General features: G+C 40.7%; 1 protein-coding gene across 3 annotated transcripts in view; it reads left to right on the top strand.

The window, feature by feature from the left end:
* The window catches only part of LOC137293824 (sodium channel protein para-like), a 95793-nt gene extending 75783 nt beyond the window's left edge, over positions 1 to 20010 (top strand). The window contains exons 17-29 of one of the 3 annotated variants that reach the window (XM_067824584.1): positions 334 to 507; positions 728 to 1081; positions 1866 to 2133; positions 3579 to 3616; positions 5909 to 6253; positions 7357 to 7530; positions 8202 to 8324; positions 8817 to 9080; positions 10068 to 10121; positions 10731 to 10868; positions 11455 to 11562; positions 12190 to 12460; positions 13878 to 20010. In XM_067824584.1, coding sequence (XP_067680685.1) covers positions 334 to 507; positions 728 to 1081; positions 1866 to 2133; positions 3579 to 3616; positions 5909 to 6253; positions 7357 to 7530; positions 8202 to 8324; positions 8817 to 9080; positions 10068 to 10121; positions 10731 to 10868; positions 11455 to 11562; positions 12190 to 12460; positions 13878 to 14923 — 3357 coding nt within the window. In that variant the 3' untranslated portion in view covers positions 14924 to 20010. Of the gene's footprint in view, positions 1 to 333; positions 508 to 727; positions 1082 to 1865; positions 2200 to 3578; positions 3638 to 5908; positions 6254 to 7356; positions 7531 to 8201; positions 8325 to 8816; positions 9081 to 10067; positions 10122 to 10730; positions 10869 to 11454; positions 11563 to 12189; positions 12461 to 13877 lie in introns of all 3 variants that reach the window. The other 2 variants (XM_067824583.1, XM_067824582.1) reach the window with 2 other exon arrangements.
* The last annotated feature ends 457 nt before the right edge of the window (positions 20011 to 20467 follow it).

Below are 20467 nucleotides of genomic sequence, written 5' to 3'. Positions count from 1 at the left end.
CTTTGTGAAACGAGGTGCTGGTTTTTGAAGCTTTAGAATCATATTCAAAACATTTTTTGTCAAAATGGTGAAAAAAACATAATTCCCCGGGTAAATAAGAGAAATCGGTCATATTACATGCCGAATAGTCCATAAATATAACGTAACGAGTTTTCCTTTTAAACATATCACCTGGACAGGGTTCCTTCAAAGAGAAAAGCTTGTTAAGTGCTGATTGAAACCTCTGCAATGAAAATCCCATTCCTCCAACAATAGGGGCCAGTTTCGGATAAAGTCAGAAAGACTTCATTCTCTGTTTGAACCCTGCTGACGTGTTTTATATTTTTGTTACAGCTGTTCACGGGTATATTTGCGGCCGAGGCGTTCCTAAAGATTTTGGCTCTAAGCCCCATTAATTACTTCAAGGACAACTGGAATGTGTTCGACAGTTTCATCGTCCTCCTCAGTCTAATGGAGCTTATGCTTGAGGCGCTCCCAGGGTTGTCCGTGCTCCGAGCCTTCAGATTGGTAAGGGCGACGCGGTGAAGCGGTAGGGCATAATGCATAATTGTGGACATAGCCCAGGAGATATTTCTGTTCGATTTGAATCGATGATTTAGGTTTGATAATTTGTCATATAATGCTCTTTTGATATGATACAAACACCTTTGACTATCAAAATCATTTCCTCATTCCTTACTGAAGAAATCGATCCTATTTTACAGTAACAAAATAACTTCTTCTTCAGCTGAGAGTTTTCAAGCTTGCCAAATCCTGGCCTACTCTGAACATGCTGATTGCAATCGTGGGTCGGACCATGGGAGCTCTGGGTAACTTGACTATCGTCCTTGGCATCGTCGTCTTCATCTTCGCCGTCATGGGGCAGCAACTGTTCAGGGACTCGTATCAGAGATACCTTGACGAATCAGACATTGGTGGTGGCATGCCCAGATGGAACTTCGATGACTTCCTTCATTCCTTCATGATAATATTCCGTGTGTTGTGCGGGGAGTGGATTGAATCCATGTGGGGGTGTATGAGAGTCGCCGGCTACTCCTGTGTGCCCTTCTTCCTCCTGACAATGGTCATCGGTAATCTAGTGGTTGGTAAACATTTTCCGTTACGCTGTTAATACAAACCATATACTAAACAGCAAAAGAAACGCAATTTCGAAAAAATGGATTCTCTTAAAAAGTGTCTTCTGTTCAAAAACATGACAAAAAGCCAGTGCTGTTTATATTGATGGTCAGTATATATTTGAAAGATACAATCGATTGTTATATGAAAGAATTTCATTTCCTTGATGAGATATTCCATAATTTCTGCTGTATACTGTCTTTGACTTCTTACGTCAAAGCACGGGGCGCCTTTCAGTCATTTTGTAGTGATCATTTGCAAATACATTTGCAATGAAGTTTAAACTTTCATAGATTGTCTTGAGGATGACAACGGCGACACCACACAACAAACTTAATTTATTATTAAATATTCAGTTTGTTAGTTGAAGCATTTCGAAAACATTTTTAATAGTCAAAGAGGTGGCGGGAAAAAGATGGCGGGAAAAGGTGGCGGGAAAAAGAATCAAGTCTCTTTTCCCACCATATGTTTGCTCAAAGGTTTAGTGTTTTCAAACTCGTGCTGTTGACAACGTCGTGTGAGACGTTAGTTGGTCACAACCATTTTGATGCTATTAGAAATCTCGCGAATGTAACATTTATGGAAATTAAATTGGAAGTATGTAACAACTCACACTTGTGTTGATATTGAACTGAATTTCACCATATTTTCAATTGTTCTTTAAAACGTTATCACAAATGAAATGTCGTCATCCTTACTCTCGACTGTAAGCTGTAGGATTGTAACATACTTCTCTCTTCCCTGACTAGGTATTGAACCTGTTTCTTGCTCTGTTGCTGAGCTCGTTTGGCGCCGAAAGTCTTCAAAGATCAGAAGCAGATGACGAGCCAAACAAACTGGCCGAGGCCGTTGACAGGTTCAAGCGGTTCGGGGCCTGGGTGAAAGTCAAGATCATTGTCTGCCTGAAAGTGAAACTCCGGCGAAAGACGAAACGCCCCGTGATCGCTCTGTCCCCTAGTTCCTCCCGACCCGAGCTTAATGGCAAGGAAGCTTTAACAGATGGCCAGACAGTAGTTGGTAATGGCAAAGCCTATGAACTTCATCAAACTCAAGACACCGAAAGCCTTTCTCCTAACAAAACAGGTTTTAATGAAAAGCCCGTCGTTCACCACCAGACGCCTTGCTGCTTATTTGGCCGCCGTGTTCTATCGCTTCATACTAAGCCGTCATCCACTGTCCTCTGCTTGACCAGTGTCCACAGAGTCTTCTTTCCAACCCATCCTCATCCACCCCACTAACCCGTATCCGCCTAGGGCACCCATTTCACTATGAAATGTATTCTTTGTTTAAAAATATTGAAAACACGGATTTAGTATTTTGGCTTTCTCTTCTTTCTTATCCACACACTGGCTTTTTATGCCATTCCTTCATGATATCTATCAGCTATGAAGAGTGTATGTTTATTTAGTAACTATTATCCACAGCCTGTGTAACACCCCTAAATGGCTACCGTCATCCCGGTCGTTCCCCACCAATCAGAAGCGAGCGTCATAATGACGTCATCAATTGCTGTGCACTATGTCACACGCTTTCAGTATTCCTGTGTTTCTATCACTACAATATGTTGTGAACGTCGCCATCTCATCTATGAAATTTAGTCAAGGGTAGAAATTCAATTTTCTTTCTCCTCTAATTTAATGCGAGTCTTGGCTGGGTTTTTTTTTTACCTCTCTCTCTGCGTGAAATGGTGCCTAATATACACCTTTGGAGTTGGTGCTTTGTCTTTCCCTATTCAAAACGTTTCCTTTCTACAAATTGCATTCGAGTATTTTGGTGTTTATTTAAATACATTTTACAGTTATTAAAGCTATATTTATGTCTGTTTACTCCCGACTATATATTGTAATCAGTTCATTCTGTGAGTATTCCTCGTGTCCCGTGTTTTAGTGGGTGATAACAAAGCTGTATTCGGTGTTCATTATGCAGAGTAAACCTTAAGTTGTAACTAGTAACTCTCTGGTCGAGTTCAGTGCTTTTGTCTGGAAAATGTACTCTAGTGTAGATGTAGACAATTATTAGACAGTGTAAAACTTGATTATCTTAAATTCTAAAAAATAAAGCAAATCATTAAACGATATAATATAGTGTATTAAGCATCCTGTAGGTCGTTTATGGCCTTGGTGTACTCTGGACAGTATGGGATACTGATTACGCATTTGTTAGAAACACTCTCGATATTACGAATTCAGATATAACGACGAATATATTATGGCGAATGAATTTCGCATTTAACTGCTTTTCAAGGTCTATTTGGGTTCGATAATAATGCAGTGACCGCAAAAAATCGTGCTCTCTTCAAAGGAAATATCTGTAAATTGGTATTGTAATTTCAATCATAAGATCAATACGCAATATCAGAGCTTTATACTGAGTATCCGAGTACAACATGGCCCTTTATAGTTTGTCAATATTTTGTCAATATCAATGAACTTTGCGCTGACAATATATGTTCTTCTTCTCAGATGCTGAAAAGGGTCTCGACCTACCTGACGGTGAGAAGGTAGGTGAGACAACTGCGTTGGTAAGCTAGTATTACATTACAATATTCAGCACGTAGACAATCCTGTAGTGGTCTTTGGTTTCCATAGTTACCTCCCCTTGGTTCAGCATACGACCTTGGCAGCAACAACGAAAGATCTTGCCGACAGTGACGGAGTAAACGAATTATCACAGGAAGTATTTCAAGGATATTGCGGCCGTCAACCACAGTTAAATCGATCTCCAAATATACTAAGCAGAGACCGATAATCGGAGCATTCTGAGAAGGTCGACAGGTGCTCAATGTGTTAAAAATTTAACGTTAAACCGACTGAAACATCAAAATGTGAGGGAGATGCAGTTTACTCTTTACGGAGTCGTACTTTATCTGGTCATTGATCCTACTTTTAATCTGTTTTCCATAATGTGATTTAAAACTGTCACCAAAAGGCCAAACATTTCAAACTGAATTTTGGCCCAGAATTTCATATCGGTTTAAATCGGTCAAAAGTAAAATCAAATTTCAATGATTATTAATGAACTGTTTGCATTAGCTTTTCAGATCGACAGAATATTAAAAAACAAAACAATTTTTTTTTCATTATCTTATCCAATCTTTTCTTATCGATGCGATCTCGTATTTGGAGGTCTGGCATACTAAACACGAATATGTAAAATGAAAGGTTGGGGAGAGAGAGATCTTGTCTGCTTGCGTCCATAATATCGTTATTCAGAAACGAAAGAGAAAACTCCTGAACTTTGAACGGTATCATTTGTCTGATATCAATATGTATCGTGCTGCCAAGCGAGTTTTTGGTAGTCTAGCGTTGTCCATAGGTACATACATTCATACATTGATTTCAATCTGATACACCGCATACACCGTCTTGCACATATCGTAAACATATCACAACTGTGTACACATGGACACTAGGTGTTGTACTCCTTTGTAAGTGTAATTTTGTGTTTTGTCTTTCTTCACTGTCATAGGTTACAGTTTTCAAACAACCTAAGCTACGAGTATGGTTGTGCAGGCCAGGGTCCCGATCAACACACCCTATGGTTTACTACAGACTTACGAATGCTGTGGCATTTCGAACGCGTTGTAGATTGACCCGTGGTAACTCTATAGTTTACCATATACTTACAAATGTTCTGGCGTTTCGAACACGTTGTGGACTGACCTGTTGAAACTCCACAGGTTACCATAACCCTACGAATGTTGTGGCATTTCGAACGCTTTGTGGATCGCGACCTTGTTATCTGTTTGTTGGGGGTAGTTTAGTTGTTTTATTTTCGCTTTTTTACGTCACAATCAACAGTTTTTCGATTATGCGACGGCGGTCTTTGAATACTCCTGACAAAACAATCCAGTGACTGATATCATAACCATCGATCTACACAGTACGGGTACGATGACCTGCATCAACCAAGTCAGCAGACCACCTGATCCCCTTCGACACTTCTTAGGACCAGCATGGGTCGCTGAAGGGAAATTCTGACCGCATCTTCATGGTGCGAGTGAACAGCATTTTGGGGCTCGTTTTGTCTGTTCATTCAATCACATCTTTCTATCGCCGCCCTCCGCAATAGTCCTGCTATATGACGGCGATCTCTAAACAGTCGACAATTCAGTGACTGACATAATCAGTAAAGATGTACGCAGTTTGGATACGATGACATGTGTCAACCAAATCAGCGTGCCGGACCTCAAGGTCCTGCCAGTCGCTTCTTACGACAAGCATAGATAGTTGATCACAAATTCTAGCACGGGAATTGACGGGTGATGTAGAACACAAGCCTGAAATCATCTAAATCCGGGTAGCGCTTGTGCCCAAGTATTTGAATATAATTAAGCTGTAAATATGACAAATACCCTCCACTACACAGCTGGATTAAATCAAACTCGCACCACTTACATCTTTCATCACACGTCCACTCATAGTTTAATTGTGTTGCAGTTATCCCATCTGTTGGTTCGAAAAATTTCGTTTAGTTCTCGACATTGTAATGTGGAGTTTATAGAGTAGACAATTCACAACGATTAAACCTTTCATGTTGAGTCATAAAGTAATGCACGCCAGAAAGTTAAGTGTCAAGATATATGTTCAACTGTATTGTCAAGTTTTACATTAATGTCACAGACCCAGTTTTTAACTTGCCTATGATAGCTTGAACACATGGGTATCAATAAACCCAGAAACGGTCTAAATATCAATATAAAATAGTTGAAAATTTGTAGATAGATTTGACGTCTTATGTGTTTATGCAAACAGACCTGGAAATACTGTAAGTATCAAATGACTGGTTTCAGCTTCCTCGAAGATCAAGCGAGGGTTCTATGAACAAAGACTCAAAGAGCATGTTAGGTTCCGAGGCCAGTTCTAGCGCAAGTTCACTCTCCGAATGCGAGAAGGATATCAAGGTCGAGGCCGACGGAGAGCCGGAAATTAACGAAGTGGACATTGTGTATGTGAAGGAACCTGACGACTGTTTGTGTAAAGTGTGCACGCGGAAGTTTAAGTGTTTGACAACCATCGGAGAAAGCAAGACTGGGCAGCTTTGGTGGAAATTCCGATGCTTCATGTTTCGGGTGACTGAGCACAAGTACTTTGAAACATTTATCATTACAATGATCCTCGCCAGTAGTTCTGCCTTGGTGAGTACTTCGGTTGAATGATTAAGTGATATAACTTGTTCACTGGTCACGAGATGGTTTGTTATCTTACCTCACACATAAATGTCGCTTTCTGATTGGCTGAGCTCTCTTCTGTTGTTTTCAATGTACCCCGCTTACAAGCGAGTAACATTGCCATGCACCCCACTGGCATTGGTACTTCGTGGTAGTATTTCTTTATCTCGAATAACATTGAATCACGTATGATGCACGCAGATTACCGATGTTTTGCGAATGTAGATCCGTGGAAGGGAAATAATTCTAAATCTGTTCTTGTCATCTACAGAAGAAATCTAGCGACGGGTACAAACATTACAATTCAAAATTAACATTTAGCTGTTTGGTAAGATAAATGCCATGTTCACCGGTGCCTCGGGGCCCATGGGTTGATATGGTGTCTATGTCTGTTTATGCTCACAGAGCCACAAACAGAGGATACATCTTTCCATGGCCCTGAGAGACCAATGAACAACATATTTTTCTTACCGAACACCTCAATGTTACTTTTGAACTGTGTGAAACTCGGATATTGGATCATAATAAGGAGTACCAGAGTTAGACAATTGGCCAGTTACGACACAACCAAAACACAAAATCTAGCAGTTGACTAGAAAAAAAATTAGAGTTATCTCCCTTAAATTGATTAGCAGACGCAAAACATCGGTAATTTCCATGACTCGGTTATTCGAGATAGCGAATTACTAACACGAAGTACTAATGAATTCCCACAGTTCGGCATTCCGAGCGAGTAACACGGCGCGGCGAGCTGGCTAAAGCGCCAGGCTAGTGATCCAGCGAGGTTGAGATGTTGGGATCGAGCCCATCTGTGACCGGGTGTAAAAACCTAGGAGACAACTTTGCGTGCAGACTATTTCCATGTTGTCATAACCCCTAGTGCACAGTTGTCAGTATCTAATCTGTTTTGATCATGATGATGATGATATTAGACGATCACTTTTATTAAGCCGTCTATGTTCAAAATTAATGTTTATGTTCAGTATTGATATTCCGGGAGATATATAATGTAATACAAAATGTATTTGGATGATGATGATGATGATGATGATGATGATGATGATACATAGGCTCTGGAAGATGAATACCTTGACGAAAGGCCGATTCTGAAGGCAATTCTGGAGTATCTTGACAAGTGCTTCACTGCTATCTTCATCTTGGAGATGTTGATTAAATGGATAGCCTTCGGCTTCAAGACCTACTTTACGGACGCTTGGTGCTGGCTAGATTTTATCATCGTATCGGTGGGTAATCAACTGATAATCATTTGTTTTGAAACAAAGATAAGTGATGTTATTAATTTAATTTATATTCTTCGGGTGATGAGAGTACAGCTGTAACCTTATCTGTTTACTGGCACATTATTAGTATATATTATTATCATTGTTGTTGGAGGCTGTAAAGTAGCCCTGTGGTTAAAGCGCTCGCTCGTCAGGCCAAAGACCCGGGTCCCATTCCCCACATTTTGGTGTCCCCTGCCGTGATATTGCTGGAACATTGCTATACTCACTCACTCTCTCATAATTCTGAAATATTTCTACAGGCACTGAACGATTATATTGATGTATTATATATTATTTTCAATATAATGCATTTCTGTTGGATCTGCCTGAAAATAACACAGGAAGCTATGGTCAAACAAGGGAACTGTTCTCATTGTTATCAAGTTATCGGGTACATTGTGCAAAGGCCAATTCTGACCCCCGCCCCCACCCCATGATTATGCTCGTTTATTGCCAAAAGCGGCGTAAAACACTCATGTTTCCACAGAATATTGTTACGCTGAACGAACAATTTTACCATGTGTCGAATGATGCTGTAAGAAGCCACTGTGGAAAGACAATGTCTTTTGTCAACGTTTTCAAATGCACACACCTTGGGCTACTTGTAACGATGAAATTTACTTGTGTTCCAGCTGTCTATCGTGCTGCTAGCTGCTGAGTCTTTCGACCTTGGTGACCTGGGAGCTATCAAAGCGTTGAGGACCCTGAGGGCCCTTCGGCCCCTCCGAGCTGTCTCGCGGTGGGAGGGCATGAGGGTAGGTGCTCATTTGATTACTAATGGTGTTGGCACCGTCACGACACGCATAGGCGGAACCAGAGATGGGGTTGAGGGTGGTGTGTGTGTGAAGGGGTGTTCCTGGTCAGTTGAAAAGGTTAGCTGACGCGACCATCTACAATACCAGTACACCTGTGTAACGAATAGTACTGAGTCTAAGTTTACCGAGACTGTTGCTGAAAGCGGTGTAAAACCATACTCACTCGCTTATTCTACAAAGACAAAGTCATTTATTTATATATACAGGGAAATCTGTCAAATCCGGACTCTTCTTTGCAAACTTGTTTTCTCCAAAATCCGATATTACTCTGTCTCTCAAGGCAGATGTGTTCTTAATTTATCATTAAGGCTTGCTGTTTAATCGGGACTCTCTCAATTACGGATTACGGACTATATAGATTTTGCAATATACATTATACATGTAATGTGTGTTTGTAACATGTCGAGTTAATAGGACTTTCGAATTTTGCAGGTTGTGGTGAATGCTTTGATTAAAGCTATACCCTCCATCTTCAACGTGCTACTGGTGTGCCTGGTGTTTTGGCTTATTTTTGGTATCATGGGCGTACAGCTTTTTGCAGGCAAATTCCATAAATGTGTGGATGAGAATAACGAGACACTTCACGTCAACATTGTGGATCACCGGAACCAATGCGAGTCTCAAAATTACACTTGGACCAACTCCAAGATTAACTTTGACAATGTCATCAACGCCTATCTTGCCCTTTTCCAAGTTGTAAGTAGATTTGTCATGATCCCACTTGTTTGTTCAAAATTGCGTTTGTTTTCGGCACGCAGAAAATGGGTACCCAGTGGGATAAGTAATGTGACTATAACTTTCTGGCGCCTAAAGCAATGCTTGGGTTATCCAGGGCAATACTGTGTTAGCGCTTTGAGCATTCAAGAGTGTGTTGAAATATGAGCTTTAGTAATGGTCATTATTATCAAAATTATTATTATTGTTATAGGTGGAGCGTGGTTTTTTTGGGGTGGGGTGGGGATGGAGGTGCATTAGGGTTTGGAGGGGGAAGTGTTATTTTTGTTTGAGGCAAAATGAATGTCAGTGCTGTATAACATGATTGTACAATGGTGTGATTTTTCATCTTAAAGACAACCCCAAAATAAGTTAGGGATATTGGTATTTTTATGCCTGATATTTTATCAGTATGTCAATGAATAAATACATCACTATTTCATAATTTCTAAAAGTTACAAGTATTCCTAACTATTTTTGTCCAGTATACATTTCCACGCAATCAGGCTTATCCAATGGTCAAATAATTGTCATCAGGCATTTATGGAATAATATATTTAGATTGTTGGTTTCAATCAAGACACTGGCACCATTTTCCACACAGTACAACCCATGAAGGCTCAGATTAGAATACTGGCCTTCTGTAACCCTTGCTTGTCGTAAGAGGCGACTGACGGGTTCGGTGGTCGGGCTCGCTGACTTGGATGGATGACACATGTCATCGGTTCCCAGTTGCGCAGATCGATGCTCATGATGTTGATAACTGGATTGTCTGGTCCAGACTCAATTATTTACAGACAGACCACCGCTATATAGCTGGAATATTGCTGAGTGCGGCGTAAAACTAAACTCACTCACCCAACTGTGAAGCAAATTTTGATTTCGTGATATGGTTCAAAAGGCATCGACCTTATAACATCCGTGAAGGAACTGATTATTGAAACTTTGAACTTTTTTCTTCCAACACAGGCAACCTACAAAGGCTGGATCGACATCATGAATGATGCTATAGACAGTAGACAGGTGAGAAAAAGAAGTGATGGTGTCAACAGAAACTGTATTTGCTAGAACCATAGTGCACATGGTTATCTTCCTCTGGATTAGAATTGGTCATCAGCAAGCCAGTGCTTGTCATAAGAGACGACAACAACATGATCGGGTGGTCGAGCTAGCTGACCGGTTTGATGCATGTCCAATTGCTTGGGTCACTGCTCATGATATCAGTCACTGGAGTATTCTGGTCGAAACCCGTGTATGGAAAATTACCCTGTACCTACCTTCACTGCCATCAACCCACAAACATACCTTCGTACACACAAACATACGTCAGGTTACCTCCAGCTGACAGAAGGTATCCTATCCCAGGTGACAGCATCAATGTCTATAATAACGATCACTGGATTGTCTCGTCTAGTCTAGACTAGTTTGTTGGTGATTATCTATAGATCTTCGCGCTTGATCATCTGGTACAGAGCAGCCTCGTGGTTAAAGCGTTCGCTTGTGCCACAGACGACTCGAGTTTGAGTCCCCAAATAGGCACAACGCCCTTTTCAGGTGTCCCCCGCGTGATATTGCTGGAATGTTGCTAAACGTGTAAATTGTGTAATTAATAATGAATGTGTTGCATTGCAGCCTAACCAGCAGCCATTGTATGAAGACAATCGCTATATGTACTTGTACTTTGTCCTCTTCATCATCTTCGGCTCGTTCTTTACCCTCAACCTCTTCATCGGTGTGATCATCGACAACTTTAACCAGCAGAAGAAAAAAGTAAGTCAATAAAAGCGCTTTTAGCAAGAACATGATCACAGCACTGAGGGTAGGATCCAGGTTTTAACTGATCTTCAGTGACGCTTTTGGTAACGGGATCGGGTGGTCGGGCTTACTGACTTGTTTGATACATGTCATCCTTTCCCAGTTGCGTAGATCAATGCGCATGCTGTTGATCACACGCTGTTGTTTGTCTCGTCCAGATTGTTTACAGACCGCCGCCGCCACATAACTGTAATTTCCAACACTGAAGCCACTTTGAAATAAACGTGCAAATTGCTTGTGTTGTTTATAGTTGCAATGACAGTTTTTCTTTGTAGAATATATTAAGAGCACGAGAAACGTAAGCTTCGAAAAAATGAAATCTCATAAAAGTTTATGGATTTTTTCTTCTGTTTGAAAATAATAAATACAAAGTTGCGTTTCTTTTGCTGCTGAGTATATATGTTTTTGTTGCTTGGATGTTGTTTGTTGGGTTTTTGAAAAATAATTTGGACTCTTGAAATGTTTATAAGTGCAGACTTAATGCCTATGTGACTCAAAGCCCAACTCAACTCAACCTAAAGGGTGTTATTCTATTCAACAGCAAGGGGGGTCGTTGGAAATGTTCATGACAGACGACCAGAAGAAATACTACATGGCCATGAAGCGCATGCAGTCTAAATCGCCGCAAAAGTCCATTCCAAAACCAAAGGTAAGTCTCTAATTAACTACCCATGACTCATATTTCAGTGACTCATGCTTGTGGTAGGAGGCCCACAGGATCCCTTGATAAGGTCTATGTGGTCGTACCCCAACTGCTTATGTTGATGCTCTTGACGTCGATCGCTGGACTCACTGACCATACTCGATAATTTTCATCCTGCTGTTTACATCAGTGGAACATTGACGGGTGGGGGATTAAATTTCAAACAACTCCTTTGGAATGTTCAATACTATTGAACTATTGACTGTTTCATATGTAGCGCTTTGAGCATGCTCTGCATGGAATATGGTGCACGAGAAATACCAATTTATTGTTATTATTGACAAAATACAGGACTTGTTTAAAAATCGTTTACTTCTTGGCATGCTTAATGTTCTGAAATTATGCAAGTAAGAATATGTAAATTGTTTTGGGAGCAAAAATTAATTATAGACGACTAAGGATGGTTATGCCCTCTTGATATGTGTCATAGTGAGATCGATGCTGATGATGTCAATCATTGGACTGTCTGATCCAGACTCGATTATTTGCAAACCCGCTTCACATATTACTAAGTGCGGCTAAACAACAACAAAAATAGACAAATTAAGTTATTCGTCTCTTATTTCGTTTCAGCTCTGGATAGCGGGTATCATCTTTGATGTTACCACAAACCAGATGTTTGACATTGGGATCATGGTAGTGATTTTGCTGAACATGATAACGATGATGATAGAACACGAAGGAATGATCCCGGAAATTGAGGAAGCGCTGAAATATATCAACATCGTGTTTATTGCAATATTCACATTGGAGTGCGTGCTGAAAATAATAGGACTACGACAGTTCTACTTTAAGATCCCATGGAATGTATTTGACTTTGTTGTTGTGATTTTATCAATATTAGGTAAGTGCTTTCTTTGTGTATAACGGGGAACTTATGGTTAAGTTAGTGGGTGCCGTTATGGTTAAAGCGTTCGCTTGTCATGCCATGCCAAAGACCCAGATTCGATTCCCCACGTGCGTAGAGTGACAGTGTAGTGTCCCCCGCCTTGATATTGCTGGAATATAACTGAAAGCAGCGTAAAACCGTACTCACGCTATGTGTAAATATTCTACATTTACAGTGCAAAACATACAAATATAATGAACGGTCCAATGGTAGAATATATCCTTCTTGGTAACGGCGAGCTTTTAGCAATTTTTCAGAAATATCACGACGGGGCGACACTAAATGTGATGGAATAATCCCGAGACAGTCAAACATTATATTTGTATTGACTCTGAAGTCATGGTAACGGTGTCTGCATTTTATTGAATATTTATTTCACTTTTCAGAAGTTAAATAGTAATTATTTATCATACATTATAATTATTAAAATGTAACTTATGTCTCGTAGCAGATCGGTTAAACATCCCACTCGCATTACTCATTTTGTTCTTGTTTATAGTAATTTGATATGTTAGGTAAAAACAGTCCATTAAAAGTCCTAGATTTTCGAAGCTATCTTAGCGCTAAGACAGTCTTAAGTGTCGTATTTCAACAATTACTTAAATCCAAATACAATTACCATACCACTATAACGACGACTAGCCCAACCATCCCTCTCCTATTCACCTAAGTGACGTAACAAAAAACCGAGATTGTATTTACTGCATAAGATCAATGTGCGATGTTAATTGTGCGGACTCTCTCAGTTACGTATTACGAACTAAAATAACAGTAGATATGTATTACTCAAAAGATGTTAGGGGCTAAATGACGTTTTACACCCTGTACATAAATTAACATAAATGAACGGAACTGCATTACTGCATTTCGCACCTATATAAAATACGTAATATTAAGTTTCAAAATCATACGTACGGCGTGGTATTGAAGGCTCAATGTCTCGCCTTTTCCACTTTGTTTTGTCCTATATTTTATATAATGAGGCATATGCCCTCATTTTAGCCTCCTATTGATGCATTTAAAGACTTATTTTCCCTTACGACTTGCCTGAAATAGGTGAGGGTATCTTCGAGGCGAACAGCTTCCAAACAGAAACATCTCTTCTTATGAAATGTAAACAATTGCTTCGTACATCGAGTGTTTTTAGTGATTGCCGAACTGCTTTCGATCACAAGTTGTGCGAATGATGTTTGTAAAGAACACTCTATGGGACATTACTCTGTGTGGTTCATTTGGGTGTGAGGGGAGTGGGGTTATATGTTGTAGCTTCCCTGAGAGCTGATAGTGTTGTTGAGAGAAATGCATTTTTTTTTAATTTTAGAGACGTGTTACTTTGACTTTGTGCCTTCAATGTACTTTTACTTTGTTTCAGCTTTGTCGTTAGCGGGCTTCTTTGAGAACTTCTTCGTGTCCCCTACGTTACTTCGAGTTATCCGAGTGTTCCGAGTAGGTCGAGTACTACGATTGGTGAAATCCGCTAAGGGCATCCGAACTCTTCTGTTTTCGCTGGCCGTGTCACTTCCGGCGTTGTTCAACATCGGGCTGCTGTTAGCTCTTGTAATGTTTATCTATGCTATAATGGGCATGAACTTCTTCATGACGGCCGAGGAGGAATACGGTTTGGACGATGCCTTCAATTTCAAGACTTTTTTCCGGAGTTTTATATTGTTGTTTCAAATGTGCACTTCGGCCGGGTGGGACGGTGTCCTGAATGGCTTAATCGCCCGATGTAAGCCAAACGAATCTTGCGCGGAGTACACGATAGCCACAATGTACCTAGTGACCTATCTAGTGATTAGTTTCCTGGTCGTGGTAAACATGTACATTGCTGTCATATTGGAGAACTTTAGTCAGGCCACTGAAGACGTACAGCAGGGCCTGACGCCAGATGACTTCGATATGTATTATGAGAAGTGGGAGAAATACGACCCCGATGCTACCCAATACATCCCGCTGGATATGCTTTCAGACTTTGTGGACTTCTTGGAGGAGCCTTTGCAGTTGCAGAAGCCTAATCACTTTATGTTAGTCAAGTTGGATATTCCAATATGCGAAGGAGATATGTGCTTCTGTAGAGACATATTAGATGCGTTGACGAAGAATTTCCTCGGGACTACAGAAACACCGGACATCCCGCAGCAAACGGAAGCGGAAACAGAATATGTGGTAGTCAGCAGTACATTAAAAAGACAAAAAGAGCATTATGCAGCTAAAATAATTCAAAAGGCATACCGTACATTCCGAAGGAAGAAACATGGAAGCGAAGACGAATTTGAGGAGAATGATAATGATGAAGATTGCGTTGATAACGGTGACGCCGAAACTGTGGTGGTTGAAACCACTTCTAGTCATGCTAGTGATACAACGGAACAGCAAAAAACAGTGGAGCTCCATGCTGACAGTGATATCGTGGCGTGACAAAGTGAGCAAACCTAATAATAACAAAGTCACAAGGGAGAGAACCGGGTATTCAAGCCAATCAGGATGATACTAAATGCTGACCAATCATATCTCGTGCAGTCATGTGCTAGCGTGTTGATTGGCCAGTTGTTGTGGAGGTACTGGAGCTAGCAGTAAGCGGAAGGACCCCAGGCAGCAGAGTATCATGGTCCGTCGCCCACTTGCGCGCGCACCCCGGATACTCAATCCAAACAGAGGGTGGCAGGCGAACGGGCAATTTAGTCGAAAGGTTTTCAGTGATATTAATGAAACTTTCATTGTAATGTCTTTCCATTTGCTATTTCAAGGATGCAAGTTTTGAATTTTTGCGAATTTTGTAATGTTTGTCATGCACACATATTTTTTTTACTGGGACCATAAGCTCCGCATTTGAGTGCGTGGGCTTCGCCTGGCTTATAGTGACAGCACTCTCTCAGACGCAGCATGTCTCATTGCCATCAGATGTAGTAGAAGGTAGTGACGTGCAGGACGCCATTACTAACGTCGGTTCTTACATTCCCTATCCAAAACCTCACCCGAACCGATTACACCCCATCCAACCCCACTCACGCCCAGAATCCTTTCGCGGTGACTTTAGTCGCCAAGTTGACCTGTACTGCCCAAGCACTAGCCTAAAGAGTTTTCTCGGACATCTTTTTCCCAAACAGTTTCTGGTACCGCGTGTCTTATCCAAATGGCAATCCATTTTAATTCCGTCAAAATTCCGTCTCGAATCCTTCATATACTTCACTAACGGGTGATATACCCAATCATATGGTATTGCTTTAGAGGTGAATACTTTGCTAGCTGTTGGTATGAATTCTGTGAGTTTGTATTACTTTTTGATGATATACATCAACTGGGTGATAGGCTCAGTCTGTAGTCGCCGGATTGAATACTAGCGTGCTAACATTTTACACAAAAAAGGGACTGTGCCTACGGTCTCTTCAGTCTAGATTGAGACATCATTGTGAAACGTCAACATTGCCTCTATGCTAAAAATTATCATTAACATTTTCACTGGTAGACACAGTTGGGCTTCAAGAGAAATGGCGTTTTGTAATTCAAGATTTATAGAACAGACCAGCTATTCTCGAAACATTCGTGGCCTTACAAACTTGTTAAGCCCATTTTCAACATATTGGCTACGATCAAAGTTACGAATCCTTAGGGCTACGAACGTTTCGAGAATAAGAGCACTGATAATAACTCTGAGCTTAGTCCCTTCTTACATATGTTTAATTACGATTTTGTTCTTTGTCGACAACCTTCTTGGCTCTCATGTCAACAAATATATCGAGGACACCCCTCTCCACCGGGAAAATACAGAATTTTAAAGGAGCTCTTTGAGGTTGCACCACGCCTTTAATCCGCGGAGTCGTGTATCTGTCGAGGAAATTTAGACATATTAGTGTCAGTGGTTATATTCGATTGCCCATGAAAGTACACCCGCTAAAAACATTGTAATAATTATATCACATATAGATACAACATAGTTAGAACCATGCTATATTCTTACTCAGAGAGCTCCGTTAACATTGATCTGTAAACCCGTGACGCGACTGATTTAGTTTACATCTCTTCACATTATAGATATCAATCTATTTCAGTCTCAAATGAAATTTTCATAGTTTGGGTGTATGAATCAAGCGTTTAAAAATGAGATTTCTTGTAAATGTTTCATGTAGCTTTCTCGGCCTTTAGCCTCCTGATTTTACATTTTCTGATTACGAAATCGTACTACAGTCAACACGGGATGTTACAAATTGCAAGGGTGACAGTTTTGTTTGACATTTTCATGAACAGCAGTATGTATAATCTCTCCTTGGTCATAAGCTCCATGGTTTGTTGTTCCCGGGGTTGATTATTTCAAATAATCATATCGCAGTTGCTGTGTCGCTTTTCTTGTCGGGGCCATCTACGGCATCCAACATCAACGAATCCCCTTATGTCAACGTGTCGGCGCCGTGACGGGCTGACTACCTCGTCACGACAGCCACACAACGTCGTTAATGTTAAATCACGCTTGTTACGTCATTGACTTTGCTGTTTGTTCATGTTTCTGTTGACGAGCTTTATTTCTTTCTTCAACCAGGGAAGGTTCCACCCTGGAACACATCTGAGTACCTGATATATTGTACATCTGCGTCAGGAAGTAGAATTTGCAAACGCCTGAAATTCATGTTTCATAGCTGGCAATGTATCAAAACCCAGTTTTAATAATGCCGATCTATGCGTATTAGTCACCCGCCTTGACTAAGAACATGCATAGGACACTGATGTAGTTCTCCGGCTCTGTAAACCAGCATTTAGTAACCAGTACACCGGCTCCAGAAAACCAATGCAAAACCAACTAGCTTCTGAAAGCGTGTACATTGTTTATAGAACCATCCCGGTCAGTGATGATTATGTAGCATGTGTCACCTCTGAGACTGGTCAATGTCAATTTCATTGTGTGTAATTCGTCCCACTGGCCATGCAGGATCCCTCATTCTGAAGCTGGTTTACTGGAACCTTCTAGTCCACCATCTTCCCATTAAAACCCCGTGTACGAATCCCGACTGTGGCTTACCTTCTGTTGTATCAAACGACAACATTGACCACCCAATCTTATCAAACTTATCTTACACTATTCACACAAGAAGTAGTATCTTATTCACTGTAATTGTTGCGAAATCGGGGTTGTGGGTTATGCATACAAAGTCCGATCATGTCTAGATAGAAGTTTCAGTTGATATAATCATGACTTATAATTGGCAAAAGAAGACATTCTGCTTCCATACAATATGTGCATTCAACACGTGCAGTAATTGTGACAGAAGTGTGTTACAGTGCTCTGTGATTATTGATTGCTAGTCAGTGGTAGATCTTCCAAGTCACTAGCTTTCTCCACCAATGCTCGTAGATTATAATGAACCTGCACGCCGTTGTGTTCTCGAACACAAACAAATCGTCCCTGCATAAGGAGAATGTTTAGCCTTACAAATCCGGCTTACCGCATGTACTGCTTGTAATTATCGCGCTTTTACCATAACATGGTGTAAAATCCCGTAACACAGTTTTGCCAGTGCCTTGGTACAAACTGAATACACTTGATCTTCCCATCCGATCTGTAAAAGTAGTCATGATGCCATGTCTAGTGTTAATGTAGACATCATATTATCTCTCTGATACAAGCTCCCGTTCAGTATCCTAGTAGGACACTGCCGTGTTCAACAGCAAAGCAATGAATCATGGGTCTACTTAGTGAGATATTTCTGAAATTCGGTCAATAGCCGTGCATACCCTGTTACGAAAGGTCCTGGGTTTTCGAACACGTATAAGTACTCTCATAAAACGCACATGATACCAAATGAGTATTTATTAGATTGGCTGTGATTCTGTTATTCATTAAGATGTCAAGAGGAGTATTCTGTCAGAAGTGAATATATGTTCTCAATTCTATTTGTCATTACATGCACAGTATTATAGTATTAGTACTACTATTGCGCCTCTAGGTATAGTTGGTAGGTTGGATTTAGGTCTGTTTAACCGTAAGCAGTTGGGCAGGCAATATCATGAAAGCTGCGGTGACTCGATGAAAGAGTTGCTAGTAATTTTATACAATCTATCTTCTGCTTGTGTAATCTGTTATTTCACGTTTTGGTGAATGTTCAAGTGGTGTCACGGCGTGACTGTTTGCTGTTACCGTGGATAGATGGTCGCGGTGTTCACGGAATCGATAGATATTCTTCGCTACAACCAATTTTTTTCGACTGTATGCAGTCTTTGAGAAATGTTTTCATATTTCCTCTTCCAATCAACTGTTTGTAAATTGCCAACCAACAGCTCGATCTAATGCTCTCACAAAGACCTATGACGATGAACCTACTTCACCATTTTAAGCAACTACTTTTCTCTACCACTTCGCTTTTGCAAAGCCTGTTTGGAACAAAAGTCAGATCGCTTTGTACTAGAATTGACTAAGAACGTCCGCTTCTCTCCCGTCATACGTTGTCCAACAACAAGTCCTGTTTCTTCAAACTTTGAGCCAGTACACGTCCGCACTGCAATCGCGACCTTGACCTTATCGTGCCAGATCGAGGCTACAGCTGATCCCCATCTGCTTACATTGATACTGTAGAAGTTAGTGTTTATAATGTTTTATAGAATTCGGGCTTGAAAACAAATGTTTTGAAGTCTGTAAAGATAATGTGTGTAGTTTAAGAATTTCAAGTTTTGAAGCCATGTTTCTCTTCCCGAATGTTACGCGATAAGTTACCTCCCCTTACATTGTCACGCCACCAGAGGCGCCCTTAAGTATGTCATTTACCTTATCGGTATCGTTTGGTGGCAAGTGCGCAAGGGTTGGCAAGTCGCCGATGTTGTGATATTAACAGGCTATTCCAAGCAGTCGGAATAGGCTTGTAGTGGTCTGCCTTTTCAGTGGCGTGCCAGAGTGTATATGATAACTGTACGTCCTGTCAGTCGCCATTGCTGTATGATTAAACTTTTGAGAGGCATCTGTGTAGCTGTATTTTCCATTTCAACCAGAGTAATGTGTAACCAGTTGTAGATAAACATTTCATCCCGTTTTTTCAATTCATGTTGTTAGCAAATTAACGGCCATTCCAAATTAACCCAAGGGGCTTAACCTTAATGTCGCAATGTGTCCACCGATAGGTGGCGTAAATGTGATTCTCGCGGAGCGGATGTTGATTTGAGCGTGTGGTTGTATGTTGGTTATCATTTAATGCGCTATATTGTCCTACCAACGAGGGAAACGTATCCTATCTGCTCAATGTGTTCGTTTTAAGACTTATCTCTAGAACTAATTCATTATATACCCTACAATTTCTAGCTTGTTTGATCTCGTAAAGCTGCGCGAGGTCTTCATCATGTCCTTGACATTCAAACTTTGCACGAATGTTTCCATGGTTACTATTTTCCAAACTTATGCACTTTGTCCACTGGTCACGTGACGATGAAAGCACTGTCTTTAAGCCCTGCTTTGAAATCACGTTGGACTATTAACATATGACGGGATGGCGATTTTATCGAGAAATAAACATATTTCATACACTGAATTCATTCTCTGTTTTAAATGTTAGAGAAATCGATGAATGGCATGCTTATTTGCCAACTTTCAAAGAAAGATTCAACAACAACTGTCTGACTAAAATAGAGGGAATGGACACTCTATGCGCACAACCCGGATTTTCTTTTCCTTGACCGAGAGATCAGATGAATAATACATGTCCAGGGTTTATCACGAAGAATATGCCTGGTTAAAGATATATCCCGAAAAATGTCATCCGAATCGTAAAAGTCACCATGAAGAAACATCTCAAGCTGTCTTAATAATCCTAAAGAGACGGTGTGTGTGAGAAAGAGTTGGATTTTTCGCCGATTTTAGGAATACTCCAGTAATATCACGGCGGGGAACACAAGATAAATAGGCTTCACATACTGTACATATGGGGGGGCATCGAACTCGGGACTTACTGATCAAACTTTAGGGAATACCCTGCTTGACTATGATAC

This window comes from Haliotis asinina, chromosome 8 (genome assembly GCF_037392515.1).
Source record: "Haliotis asinina isolate JCU_RB_2024 chromosome 8, JCU_Hal_asi_v2, whole genome shotgun sequence".
NCBI classification, from domain to species: domain Eukaryota; kingdom Metazoa; phylum Mollusca; class Gastropoda; order Lepetellida; family Haliotidae; genus Haliotis; species Haliotis asinina.
The sequence above is the reverse complement of the archived record's forward strand: the minus strand, read 5'-3'. Positions and strand labels throughout refer to the sequence as shown.